General features: G+C 51.2%; 1 protein-coding gene across 3 annotated transcripts in view; it reads right to left on the bottom strand.

Annotated features, from left to right (window-relative positions):
* Nucleotides 1-14,642, bottom strand: part of ARID1A (AT-rich interaction domain 1A) — a 54,415-nt gene that overhangs the window by 10,981 nt on the left and 28,792 nt on the right. For all 3 annotated transcript variants that reach the window (XM_065041782.1, XM_065041780.1, XM_065041781.1), the window contains 5 exons: nt 4,220-4,460; nt 3,782-3,871; nt 2,911-3,078; nt 2,007-2,322; nt 63-208 (listed from right to left, as the gene is read on the bottom strand). In XM_065041782.1, coding sequence (XP_064897854.1) covers nt 63-208; nt 2,007-2,322; nt 2,911-3,078; nt 3,782-3,871; nt 4,220-4,460 — 961 coding nt within the window. The remainder of the gene's footprint in view (nt 1-62; nt 209-2,006; nt 2,323-2,910; nt 3,079-3,781; nt 3,872-4,219; nt 4,461-14,642) is intronic.

The following is a 14,642-nucleotide window of genomic DNA, read 5'->3' as shown; positions in this document are numbered from 1 at the left end:
GCCGATTTCATCGTTATGGATTGAAAAATCGATGAAATGCCCAACAGCCAGCCCTGCCTTACCTGCAGAGTTGTTCGCCATATTCCCACCCATGGGATAGGGTGGGCCCTGGGGGTTTATCATCCCAGCCATACTGTTAATTCCCTGTCCGTACGGAGGTCCAGTGCCCATCATTCCCCCTTGGTTCATGTTGGGATAACCAGGAGGCCTAGAGAAGGCAAGGAAGAAACAGACGCTTAGTCCAGATACTAAAGATTGAGATCTTGTCCTCTAACAAAGCAGGTTTGCTACAAGAAACCTCCTACAAAAGGAATAAGGTGACTTTCTCCAGCTCACTTTTCCAGCAAAAGACCAAAGATCAGATGCTCTTTTAAAGCCCAGCTACGCTCGCACCAAAGTCTCATTCTCAAAAGCAAAGGGGACGCAAACCATTTTGAAAGAGAGACTTCAGTTCTGAGCGTTTCCACCCTTCATCTCGTTCCACTCCATCCCCAAACTGAACTTGCTTTCAGTTAAGTCACCTTTACAAGAACGATCTGCAAATGCTGCAGCCCTGTGTATTTAAGGGAGAATACATTATTTGTATAGATGAACAGGGCAGTGCTGCAGCCACCTTTAATGATCTTTCTTTCCTTTTTGTTACCTGCACAAGCGACATTATTTTACATGTATCAGAAAACCTCATACACAACCGCCGCTCAAGCTCGTTCCTCAAAGGGACAAGCTTTGGTGTCTTTATTCATAGAACGATTCTATGATTTATTTGTGTTGGGAACTTGACCTCTTGGCGGTCACAGGTACCATCAGACAGCGCACTGCAGAAATGGCCCTTAAATCAGGATAAAGAGCACAATGCCCAGCCAAACGACAACTGTATCTAACAGCTTTACTAGGGGAACCCAATTTATAAGCAAGTTGGAGGCTCTCGTGGCATTGTGGGGAGCCACATGCACCTACTCTGAAATGTGCAATTAAAAAACCAAAAACTCAACCACAGCAAACAGTTGCAAAGTTCAGCGCTGAATTCCAGCTCCCGTTCCCACAGCTGCTCATCGAGGCCGTAAAAGGAAGAAGTTCATTACGCCGGACAAGCAATGCCGTGGTTCAGACAAATGCAGCTGGACGGCTGTCTGGCAGATTTATGGGCTTTACCACACACGCCGCGTCTTTTAAATCACCCATGTAACAAAGACCACAGAGCGAAAACAACTGAAGGGATCTCAGAGTTCAACGGATTCCACCTATGAATATTAAAAATTCCCTAAGCACGTCACTGATGATGTATTCCAACACACTGCTTGTCCAAGCTTTACGCTTTCTTTTTTAACACTGAAGATGGATGAAAAAGTCTCCAAAAATGGCACATTTTCAGTGATGTGTGTGTTCAGTATTAACCCAGCACTGGGTTACAGAACGACAGAATGTGAGGGGTTGAAGGGCCCTGGAAAGCTCATCCAGTGCAATCCCCCCATGGAGCAGGAACACCCAGATGAGGTTACACAGGAAGGTGTCCAGGCGGGTTGGAATGTCTGCACAGAAGGAGACTCCACAACCCCCTGGGCAGCCTGGGCCAGGCTCTGCCACCCTCACCCCAACAAGTTTCTTCTCAAATTTAAGCGGAACCTCCTGTGTTCCAGTTTGCCCCCATTGCCCCTTGTCCTGTCCCTGGTTGTCACCAGAAGAGCCTGGCTCCATCCTCCTGACACTCCCCCTTTCCATATTGATCCCCAGGAATGAGTCCCCCCTCAGTCTCCTCTTGTCCAGCTCCAGAGCCCCAGCTCCCTCAGCCTTTCCTCACACGGGAGATGCTCCACTCCCTTCAGCATCTTGGTGGCTGCGCTGGACTCTCTCCAGCAGTTCCCTGTCCTGCTGGAACTGAGGGGCCACCACTGGACACAATATTCCAGGTGTGGTCTCCCCAGGGCAGAGCAGAGGGGCAGGATAAACAGCTTTGACACCCAGCTCCGATACGGGGACCTTTACCAAGGGCAAATCTCCCTCCTCACCTGTTCTGGATGGAGTTGGCAGCCGCGTGCATGGCGGCAGCAGCCGCTTCTTGTGCTTTGCGGTTCATGCCGCCTGGGGGGGGACACATCCCCGACCCCACCTGCGGGGGCATGTTGGCCATGTTGGGCCCGTAGGGTCTGTTCCCCATGGCGCCGTGGCTCATCCTCCCGGGAGGAAGGCCGCTGTAGGGTGGCACGCCGCTCTGCCCATGCATCTGGCTCCCGGCACCCATGGGGTTCATGCTGCCCCCCATTCCTGGGCTGGGGTAGTTGGCGTTGGACATCGCGTTGTAGTTTGGCTGCCTTGGATAACCTCCTGAGGAGATAAAAAACGAGAGGGGAATACAACATCGTTCAACTAGTTTATGAATCACCATAAAAATCTTCTATCAGCAAATATTTAAAGATCACTAACAGAGATGAGGGGGAGTGTTAACACCTCAACAAAAAGTCAAAGAACTTGGATATAAGCCACATAAAATGTGTTTTGACGTAGCCAAGTAATAACATCGATTCAAAAGCTGCCTGAAACTCTCCCAAACCTCAACCGAGCACAGTGAGCTAAACGGTCCAGGATAGGAGGCAGAAATCTCATTTAACCCTTTCCAAAACGTTTTCTTCCTCTCCAAGGAGAACTGACCTTTCTCTATTACAGTGGATGCATAACCTATGTATTTTTAAATGAGGAAGGACCCTACATTTATAACTAGCCCTGAAAGCAACATATTTCATGGATCTCAACATGAACAGAGCACAGCTCCTTCCAGCTCGTAACCAGCACACTGGTTTGTATTATCAGGACATTCAGAGTGGAAAAATAAAACCAGTTCTCAACGTCGAGATGTTACAACAGAGCGAGCCCCCGTGTATTTGCTGAGCTCAGTTCCCACGCTGGTGAACTCACCTTGAGGTCCATACTGCCCACCCTGGGGTCCGTAGCTGCCCATGGAGTTCTGCTGGTACGGCCCCATCCCGGCGTGCATCTGTCCTCCGGATGACTGGCGGGGAGATAAGGCTGAGCCGGGCTGGGGGGAGCTGTACTGGGGCATCTGCGGGTTCCTCTGCATGTAACCTGGTCGCCCAGTGAGCGGAGAAGACAATTATTAGTGCAAAGCATCCAGGGGTGCCACTGGACACACGTGTTCTCGGGTAAGAGCAACCCCCCAGATCCACCAACAAAATCCTTCCAGCAACAGCCCAGACAGATTTTACAGCGGTTGCTATTGAGGAGCCTGTGTTATCTGCTAAGATAACAGATCCAATTTCCTGTTTTAGCCAGAAAAACACAACAAAACTTGGTGTCACAACAGTAGACAGTACCAATCCTAAGAGCTTCTTGTTGGCTTTTGTTTGCTTGGTTTTGTTTTCTCAGGGTGAAAACCATATTCCTTCAGCCATGAGAGCTGAAACTCTACATGCATCTTCACCCACGCCAACCTTATTCTCTTAGGTGGAAAGGGAACGCAGTACCGTTGCGAGCACCCCTCGTTCTGAAGCTTGAGGTCATGGGCCTTGGGCAAGCCACATTCCCAGGGAAGCGTGTCAAAAGCCAGAGAAAACATCTTACGAGCCAAACTACTCACTTGGACGGAACATTAAGACGCCAAACAACCAGCAACAGCTGAATTGACTGGAAGGTGCCCGAACACTTGCAGCTTATAAACCTGGGGCAGCTTTTAAATGCTATTTCGCCACAGAAACCGTGTAATCAGGCCAGGTAATTTTTACCGACGCATCTAGCTTTGCAATTGACTGTTTTAACTCATGTCACGCACCTCGATCTTGCGCTATGCTCGACTGGTTCATGGAAGGATGCATGATACTGTCCGACTGGCCACTGGGCGGTCGGGGCGGCATCTGATTGCCTAAAACCACAAAAAGGAAAGCGGTTAATCACCAAAATTGCAGACCACAAACCCCAGGATACAAGAGTATTAAACACCAGAACTACAAACAACTTGAGGAGAAGACCACATTTAACCACAGTGAAGAAAAACAAAAGCAAGATCAGTCACATTAACAAAATGACACTCGCTGGTTTACCAGCCGTCCCACCCATCCTTGAAAAGTTACAGACGTTTTAAAGGAAACAAATGAGCTCACAAGACCTCAATAACCACACAGCGCTGGCACTGGCCGATTCCTCCCCACTGGCTGTTCTAACTCCCCCTCCAGCTGCAGCCCCAGCGAGGGGTGGACGCGAGCGGCGTTACCTGGAACCGCGGCCGGGGAGAGCGGACCAGAGCGGGACTGAGCAACGCTCGCAGGAGATCCAACTGGGGATGGGGAGGGTCCTCTGATGCCTGGCAGGTGAGGAGAGGTATGTGGAGAGAAAGGAGACTGAGCTGGGTTACTCTGCTCTCCTTGACTGCTGGAAATCCCTGACGTGCTCACTCCAGGACTCAGGGCTCCTTCTGTACCCATGGGGAGATCATCTATTGAACCAGACAGGTCCTGCAATACACAGAGAAACACGTCAGGCAAGGATCAAAAGACACGGGGCCGTTCTCTCACACACCGCTAAGGAAGAGTGCGTTTCTCCCTCAGGCGCGCTACAAATAGGAATCAATGACCTCGGTTCAAGTTATTGTCAGGAGCGAAGGATGTTGCAGGCTGAGGGAACTGCCAAATGTGTCTTATCCCGCTGCCTGTCTCTGAACCCGAGAGTTCCCCAGCTGGTTTGCTCAGCGCTTGCTGATGGTCCAAACAACGGGCTAATTCTACTTGCTGCTTTTAATTCAGTTTAGAGGCGAGGACTTAAAGAACAACATCGATAGCACTCGTAAAACTGCAAACAGAGGAGACGGTCCATGCGATCGCGGCTTGGAAGAGAAACGTGGCTCTGAAAGACAAAACTCCTGCCTCGCCATAATTAATTCATAAACCTCATACGAGCTGGGAAACGACTCACTGGAGATGGATAAAAACAAACTAAACAGAGATTTAAAAGAAAACCATAAAATACTCTTCAGGGTTCCCTCTTCCCTTTCTTCAAAGATAGCAAAAATTAGCAGTTACAATATCGGCCTGTGAAGTTCAGCTTTTCTTGAAGGCAAGGCCGGAAAACACCCTTGAAAACATGAAAAGCATGAAAAGCTGAAACCTCCAATTGCCACAGTAGCGACTGCAAAGCAACGGCACCAAAAATCAGCTGGCAAGCCCGAAAACTGGGGACGCTTCCAAGAAGACGATGAGCAGATCCAACGTTCACAACTGCACGAGCTGCTTGATAACCAGGTGCATCAATTATTCAGGCTTGGCCCCGAGTGAATGAGTAACAGTCCAAGACGGAGTGAGCGGTGGCACTTTGGGAAGCTGGGAAGTTGTAACTTGTAAAATCTCTGCCAGAGATGCGAAGGATCGAAGGAGCAAAGCTCACCAGGGCTTCAGCCCTCCTTTGCGAATCTTTCCGAGCGACCCAACCTGTCTCAGAGTGTCCAAACTGAGCCCCGAAGGCGTTTCGGACCAATTCCCTGTGCGCAGCATTCAGCTGGACGGTGCGAACGGAGCCGGCCCCGTTTAAAACACCGCGCGGAAAGGCCGAGCCAACTGATGAATAACTTGGACGCCTTGGTGTTGTTCACGCTGAGTGGAAAACGGCTCGTTTAGCAGCAGTTTGGTAACGTATCCCCAGCCCTGTGCGGTGCGGGAGGACCTTGGACACAGGGTAGCGCTAACTTAGCAACTTAAGAGCTTCCACAACACTTAAACAAGTCCTGTCTGGTAGGTAATGTGAGAAAAGGCGCTGATGGCACGTCCCAGCATCTAAGCTGGAGAACAGCACGTCACCGCACCCCAGGATGTGGAAAACTGGGGTTACGGAGGAATAAAAGCCAGGAGATCCCCAACCACCTCCTCACGCTTGTTGGATGGACAGTGACGTTCAGAAGGACTAAAGGGGCGAGCTGGGCCTGACACTCGGTTGTTGGCTGCACCAGGGCAATGTGATCTATTTAATAGCAGAATTTGATCAAAATGCTTCTAACAAATGCTGGCAAATGCCCAATTTGAGCTGCAAACACCAGTCGCTTGGTGGGACGACTTAGTGCACGGTGTGTCCATCCTCCCTGTGCATTACCGCTCCTGTCTGAGAGCATCTCCCGCACAGCAGCCCCATCGGTGCACTGATTACTGCTGGAGTATAACCTTCCTGAGAAAGAAAACCAACACAGCTTTGTTTTATTTCAAAAAACGGCACAAAAAGCCTAAAAATAGCGTCTAAGAGCTCTCGCCATTTTCGCTACCTTCCTGTTGTAATATCTTGCTCCTTTATGCCGCTACGTGGGTTTTTTGCCCCCGGATGACTTTGACAAACCCACATTCCCCCTGTGGAAACCATCTAAGTGGGAGGAAAGAGACGGTATTTCCAAAATTGTGCATTAAAAAGCATCGACCAACACAAACAAACAAAAGCAAAGCGCTCCTCCCCAGCACTCACTAATTTCAGCCACCTCTACAAGACACACGTCTCTATCCCCTAAGTCAGCGAAGGCATCAGAATGTCCACAAGTCAGTTCAGTCCGGTCTAAAATTGGCTGGAAATACTGCTATTTCCCTTAAGTACATTACGGTTCTTTTAGTCTGAATCACCAAATGCACCCAAACGGTGTTTTCCTATCACCGAAACGGAGCTGGAGGCCAAAACCATGCGCGGCTTTCAAATCCCCAGCACCACGAGCTCAGAGCGGTTAAACCTTCACACCAGTGGGGCAGAACCTACAGCTGCTTAAATGAGAGATTTTTAGGCTCTAAGGAAAAATAAAACGCATTATAAATGTACAACGGAGACAAAATAGCAGCATGGAAGGGCAGATATGGAGCAAGATGTGAAAACTTCCTTCTGTTATCAGTACAAGCGACAGGCTTCTCCCAGAGGTAAAACAGGAGGTTTTGCCTCCAGGATTTGAGGAGGTCACTGTTTGCTACACGGTATGAGCGCCACTCATAGACAAACGGGGCAAACTAAGAGGTTATGGGTTGGTAACATCAGGCACGAAATATCTGCAAGACAGAAAACGAAGCAACGTTAAAAACTGTTTGGAAATTAACTCCTTAAGTAACTAGATAACGATCTTTAAAGCTGATGTCTTCGACCTTGCCGATGCATCAAAGCCGAAGCGAAGCGCTGCAAGTCATTTAAAAACATTCCGTTTTAATTAAGCGGGTTAATACAGGGTTGCTTTCGACATGCGAGCGAGGGCCCCTCTGCATTGCTAACATACCATCGCGGAGCTCACGGCGGAAAAACCGCCTCCGAGCCCTACGCATCATCTCAGATCATCAGCTGAAATGAGTGAAAAGCGAACCACACATCAACCTTTCTCGGGTGTTGGACGTGAACTGCAACAGGACCGTAAAAATCAAGTCACTCCTAAAATGATTTTCATCTGTAAGTTGTAGGAAATAATAACACAATAAGTCGTTTCCCAGCAGTGTTTTCTGAGCCTGTTCCTCAGCAGGATGAGGTTTCTCAGGAGCAAATCTCCTGCAAGGGGAAGAGAGAAGCAGGGACCGAACACCAAAGCGCCAGCAGCTCTTGGGTAAGGAGCTGTTTTCCACCTACCGAGGTATTTCCTCAGGATGCCAACCATCCAGGCACAGTGTTGGTCTGTCAACTAAACCTACAGGACGCCATCCAGCTCGGATTTTGCATCCCGAAAACTAAGGGGAAAGCGAAAAAATCTCAGTCTCTCTCTGGTTTGAAGGATGGAGGGAGCAGAGATGCTTTTAATAAAAATAAAGAGAAGCTCATTGACTAATGGAGCTCTGGTGCGTTCTGGATGAAGCCCAAGAGGAGGGGCCGGGGGGCTGGTTTTGCCTCCCACGAGCATCGGGACACGACCTGGAACACACGGCTCCCCCGTCCCCTCCTCCGGCAGCGCTAACTCTGCCAACTCCACGGAAACGTCAGGGGCTGGAGAATTTCCTCACGTGTTTCCAATGTGTTTTTTTTAAATGCATTTTATTGCTCATCTGCCATGCAGATCAAAAAAAAAACCACGCTGGAGGGATTCCAACTATTTCGCACAGAATCTCACACTCCCGGCTGGCTGCAGCCCCAAAGCCGGGCTTTTCTTCACTTGAAATACTGCCCGGTGTTATTTTGGGATGTGACCCGATAGCGGGAAGCCCACGGGGACCCCGCCACCATAACCGTTCCAGCTGCGATCGGCTGCCCGGTGCCAGCGTGGTGCGTCGGTGCTGCCGGCAAACCGGGACTCGGCCGCTCGCGCCTTCTCATCGCAGCACAACAAACCTGAAATCGCACGATCTGGTACCCGACGGAGGGTCAGGGGAGTTCAGCTCTTGCAGGGAAAAGGTTGCAAGTCCCGGCAGGACCAGGAGCCGGTTAGTTCACGCTGGAAACAGCAAAGGTTTCTTTGAGATGAAAAGAGGAGCCACCATTTCGCTGTATCTGATACGGCGCTCGTTTGTTAAACAAACACCGAGATGAAACAACGAGAAATACTTTAAGATCAAGGCAATGAAATCCCAGAGGAGGGAAGATTCAAAGCTGGAAGAGCGGGAGGACCAGCCAGAACGCAAATGGGTGTCCCCGTGGGGACCGGCCCTTCCCCTGCCCGTCCTCGGTGTCCATGTGCATGGAGAGCACGGGGATCGGGGGCTCTGCCACATCACCAGACAGCGCTCGAGGAAATTACGACCTGGAGACGGGCGTGTGGTGGAGCTTATAAATGCCACAAGGGCAGCTGTGTGCGTAAAGATGCTACGAGCAAGACAACAACGGCTGCATTTATTCCCCAGTTCTTTCTGAAAGGGAAAAAGCCTCTCTACTGCTTCTAACTGAAATAGCTGCTTTCTATTAGTATTTCATTTTCTCTGCAGTTTCTTCTTTGGTTATTCAAGGCTTAAAGATCACAAGCTTGTCCTTTCCTTCCCCTTTATTTCCACACCCAAGATACCTTGGTTGCTCTATCGCAAAATTTACATGGCTGATGGGCAAACCAGGATCTCCCTGCTGTTCTGGGAAACTGAGAGGCTCGTTCCTCCTCCTGTGCTACAGACCACGGAGTCTTGCGTCTGGTGCTTCACAACGCGGCCTGGAGACCTGACCACGCTCCCCTGGAGCTTCAGAACTGCTTCCGCTGGAGAAACCAGAAGCTGGAGCTGAGCAACACAAGCTACAGCAGAAATCCCGTTGAAAATGTGCTGCTCCAAAGGCAAAGTAGCATTGCAGGTCCTGTCCCGTCCCCAGCACACACAGGTTGTCCCAGGAAGAACCACCGTCAGTTATTGTGCGGGTGACACCAAGTCAACCTTTACAGCACCAAAAGCACCTTCCAGATGAGCATCGTTCCTGGTGCACGGAAGGGCTGGATGAGACAACGGACGCAGGATGCGTGCGGGATGTCTCTCCAATAAAACCTCCATCCACACCTTGAACATTGCTGGAATGTAAAGCGAGCGGAAGATCCTGTTCACGCTCTGTTCCCGTGTGCTCTGCACCCTCTCGCACTTTGGGAGGAGTAGGGTAAAAAAAACCCCAAAAATAAATACTTTTAAGCTGCCATTTTACCTGTTATTGATTCACGTATGTGTGAGAAACATGTTCATCCACATTCCCAAGCTACCCAGGATGATTAAAGACAAATAAAACCAAAGCCTAGCAACACAAGCTGGTTTCTTCTTGACCATATAGAGCTCTCCCCCAATGCCATGTGGTTCTTACCTCTAAGACACTGCAAAGCCTGGTTTAACAGGGCAAGATCCCTTTCTCCTGGCACCAAAACCGGGGGATGCCCAGAAGGGAGATCAGTGTCACGCTGGCGCGAGCTGCACAATACACTTCCATGTTTCATTAAAGCTTTTTAAGCTCACGGCCTCGCCTCTTCTATCTTCCTTCAAAATGGGACAAGATCAGCCAGCAGAAGGAACAAAGGGGTTTAATGATGCAATGAAATCAGAGTGTTTGGCCCCTCGGATACGTCCCTGGAGGCTCAACCTCTGATCTGAGCAAGGACCACACGTGAGCAACCAGAAACGGGACAGGTCTCGGGATCTGTAGCAAAACCTTGTGGAGGAAAACCAAGGATCCTGGTTACAAGACTGAGCATAAGGACATTCGGGACCTCTGAAGTGCCACTTACTCACCCAAGCAGCCCTTCAGTAAAGGAAATGGGCGCTATATCTTTCCTGCTTCAAGGGAAAACCACCTGCCCACTGAAACAACTATCAGGAAGGCAACACCATCTCGGCATCAGCCTCTGTTACGTGGAATCCATATTCCCTTCCTGAAGCTCCTCTCGGGCATCAGCGCTGACAACAGCAAACCTAAGATGGGGACTAGAATGTGCCAGAGAGATTCGTGCAGTTTCCTCGCTCAAAAAGCAGCTGAAAAGCTCGTTCTTGCCGTCTGGCTGTAGAGGAGCTGGTAGGAGCTGTAGCTGCACTGCAGGAAAGGAGCGTTGGAAGGGGCTGCGGGAGGAGGGGCTCGCTGCCTCACCACGAATTTCACTCCAGTTGCAAAAATAAGCTGCGGTTCTAATCCACCTCGGTAAATCTAGGAGGGTCCGGTTCTTCGTCTGAAAGCAGGTACAAAATAAAGAGAGGACGGCAGACGGAAGCGCCGCTGGCTTTACTACATTCCTGCAACGGGAGAGCGTGCGGAACAGCCAGCGTTGCTACCGCAGCAGCCATTGATTTTTCAGAGGTCGATACTCCACTCCCACAGATCCACTCGGCAGGAGCTTTAATCACATCTACTGCTCCTACCCCTCTGCCACCCCCTTGGTTGTTCCCCCTCTGAATAAAATTAACAAAAAGGGAGACTGGGAGGCAAAGTGGTTTTTCTCCCCTCTCCGACCACTGAGCAAACGCAGATTTCATATTCTCTTTGGAGAGATTCGAAGGCTGTAGTTGCAGCACCAAGTGTAGAAGGAGCGATGTGATTCATCCACAGAACAAGATGTCGCCGAAGGGAAAAGCCCCGGCCTGGAAGGGCAGCGTTCCCACCGGAGCTCTTCCGAGGACCCCGGGAAACGCAGCAGCAGAACGTTCCAGTTTCCATTTAACCCTTTGAAAGCCGCTCGGCTTCTAAAAAGCACCGCCAGGTTTATCTAAATGTTGATACGACACGAAGTGTTCCGAGTCGCGTCACCTGGGTTGACACCGAAGCGCCACCCAGCAGCGCTGTCACACTGAGGGACAAAATCTCCAGCCGCACGCTGGCCCTAAAACAAGTTGCAAGAGGAACACGTGGAGGACGCCGCGCATGACGAGCAGCATCGCAGCAGCGCCTGAGGATGCTCTCGGCGACGCTGATTTTTTGGAGGGTGTTGGGGATGTGTGGGGAAAGAGACCTACATGTCGATCGCATCCATCAGCAGGGCCGATCCCACCCTGGGAAGGTGAGAACCCGGCCCAGGTCTCACACGACTGATCACAAACCCTTTAAATAAAGAGCTTTCTTCATCTTCTAGAGGTTTTCCAGTGCTCTGCTTCAGTCTGAAGACCAACCCCAGATCATATCAATCGCTCCATTAGCGTTAGTTGTCCCTCCTGTCGCCGGCCAGGAGGATCTTCCAGCTCCCTCGGGATGGTGTTTTCCAGCCTGTGTTCCATTTAGACTCGAAGCATTTAGTCACTCGGCGTGCGATGGTGCCACCGCATGAGTTCGGGTGGGTGAAGAAATGCAGCAAAGGCAGGACTTTGAAACAATTAAAACATTTTAAAAGTTCAGGCCAATGCTTTGGATTTTAAGACAATTGACAGCTTTTAGTATTATCAGCCTCTTTGAAACAATTAAGAGTGACAGAATCAATTCCTAAAAAGGTAGAAGGCAAGAAGATTTAGGAGAGGAGATTTCTAAGGCATCAGGTATTTGCAAGGCTGATGAATCTGCTCTGGCTGGAAAAAGCCGCTGCAGAGACAGCTGAAATCCAGCAGCTCCTTCCCAAAGGCCCTGGGAGCTGTGGGGACATCATGGGCCGCGCCGAGCGCCCAGCACCAGCTGGGGCATCTCTAGAGACACCACGTCCAGCAGGAACCGTCTGCGATGCTGCACCCGGGTACCACGGGACAGAGAAACCGGACAGACGACTGGAAAGAACCACAGAAACTCTGCTCTGGCCCCGGCTCAGAGCGGCGAGCGCGCACGGGAAGAGGCGACAGAACCATGGAAACCTGGCCCAAGCACACGCTGACGTGCGCCCGGCGCTACCTGCAGGGCCAGGGTGCCAGAACAGCCCTTTCCTAGAGATGGCACTTGAGGAAATCTAACTTCCTGTTTGTTTGGTTTGGTAAATAGAGGTTACTACTCTCCTGGGTAAGACCCGATTCAAAATTGTAATTAAAACCAATTCTACAGCTCCTCCTCCAATTATCAGGACTGGTTTGAAATCGCCTCACATCCCCAAGGTGCTGGTGGAGCGCAGCCCTGGGCCCCTGCCATGCCCCACATTTCAGCGCCATGTGGAAACAGTTTTCTCGGCGGCGTTTCTGACCGTGCACGTCTCCGAGACGAGTCGATCCAGCACACCCGAAGGACGCCAGCAGGAAAACGATGCCTGTAAAGCGAGAGCTCAGGTGTGGCAGCGTTTAAAACGTGCGCGGGGCTGCGGGCCAACGTTAAACACCTTCGTTTATCCCCGCGACCGCTCCGCGCGGCACAGAAGGTCAGAGTGTGCGACCTCAGGTGGGGCGGTTTGATGGAAAGGGAGGAGGACGAGGCTGCTCCGTCCCACGTCAGACTGACAAGAGGCTTCCGTGCAATTTAAAGAGTCTCCAATGACACCGAGTCAGCAGCAAAGAGGAAGCAAAAACCCCATTTCTGTTTTACAGAAAGCGCATTTCGCAGCGAGGTCACGTCGCATAGCGCAGTTCGGCGGACACCCGAGGAGCAGCTCCGCGTTCCATCCGCAGCAGCGCCGGGGGTGCGTGCGACAGAGCACAGACTATTGTTTGGGATCCAAGAGCAGAAACTGGTCATCCTACAGCAATTTCCTGATTAAACACTGACCCGCCTGCTCGCTCCGGCCTGGCCTGAGAGAATGAGATCCCGGCCCTCTCACCCGCCTCCCTGCGGGGTCACTCTCTCCTCTTTCGCTTGGGTCCGTGAGCGAAATTGTTCCTAATAAAAAGCAAGGCGGGGGGTTCGGGGAATCTGTGCGAGGCGTGCGGGCAGGAAGCAGAGCTGAGCCGCTCACGACCAGAATAGAAACAGGAAACGAGCCCGGCACTGAGCAGAGCTGCACCAGCGGCTCCCAACAGCAGCGGCTCAGAAATGATGTTTACTGGTGGTGGAGCCTCCACACAGTGCGGTGTGAGGACAGAATCACAGGGACAAGAAGGGCCCTGGAAAGCTCATGCAGTGCAATCCCCCCATGGAGCAGGAACACCCAGATGAGGTTACACAGGAAGGTGTCCAGGCGGGTTGGAATGTCTGCAGAGAAGGAGACTCCACAACCCCCCTGGGCAGCCTGGGCCAGGCTCTGCCACCCTCACCATGAACAAGTTTCTTCTCAAATTTAAGGGGAACCTCTTGTGTTCCAGTTTGAACCCATTGCCCCTTGTCCTACCATTGGTTGTCACCGAGAAGAGCCTGGCTCCATCCTCCTGACACTCCCCCTTTCCATCTTGATCCCCAGGAATGAGCCACCCCTCAGTCTCCTCTTGTCCAGCTCCAGAGCCCCAGCTCCCTCAGCCTTTCCTCACACGGGAGATGCTCCACTCCCTCCAGCATCTTGGTGGCTGCGCTGGACTCTCTCCAGCAGTTCCCTGTCCTGCTGGAACTGAGGGGCCACAGCTGGACACAATATTCCAGGTGTGGTCTCCCCAGGGCAGAGCAGAGGGGCAGGAGAACCTCTCTGACCTACTGACCACCCCCTTCTAACCCACCCCAGGTACCATTGGCTTCCTGGCCACAAGGGCCCAGTGCTGGCTCATGGTCACCCTGCTGTCCCCAGGACCCCCAGGTCCCTTTCCCCTACGCTCGGGGAAAAGCTCGGGTGGAGGAGCCTTGGTCAGGAAAACAACACTTTCAACTCCCTGTATTGCCATAACTTGGGATAGAAGCCTTCGTACGGGCGTCACCTGGAGAGCACCCATCTCTCCATAGCGTGTTTCGGGTGTCGTGCTCCCTGGGTGTTCATCTGCACATCCAGTGTGCTGCCCGGGCACCCAGCACAACCACCCTGCTTTGAAACGCATCTGCACTAATCCCTCTCTTAAGACAAGCTCAAAAGGCCAAATACAAACCGAAGAGAAGCAGGAAGTCCCACACGGAAAATAACTTTAAAAGGCCTGAAGTAACCAGCAAATTCAACTCTTAAAGGTTCTTTTCCCCTCCTCAGAAATAAATGGTCAAAATGATTCATTTTGAGCTCAAAGAATTTTTAAGAAAACATTCATTTCCTGGGCTGCATCTCCCTCCCCATCCACGGCAGCTTTGAGAGAGGTTTTTGCCGCGGTTCAGCCTGTTGCGTTGATTATTTCCAGGTCAGGAGACGCAGCTGACAGAGCTCAACTTTATTCAAGTGCCTGCCGAGCACAAGTTGCAATGACCACTTGGGAAGAATGGAAAATCCAAATGGTGCTTCCCTGACAACCTCCACAGCGTCCAACTTCAGAAACCACTGAACCCCAGAGCGGGAGAGGTGACCAAAGGAACGCTCCGTG

This window comes from Columba livia, chromosome 26, assembly GCF_036013475.1.
Source record: "Columba livia isolate bColLiv1 breed racing homer chromosome 26, bColLiv1.pat.W.v2, whole genome shotgun sequence".
Lineage (NCBI taxonomy): Eukaryota > Metazoa > Chordata > Aves > Columbiformes > Columbidae > Columba > Columba livia.
Note: the sequence above shows the minus strand (reverse complement) of the source record. Positions and strands in the feature narration are given on the sequence as shown.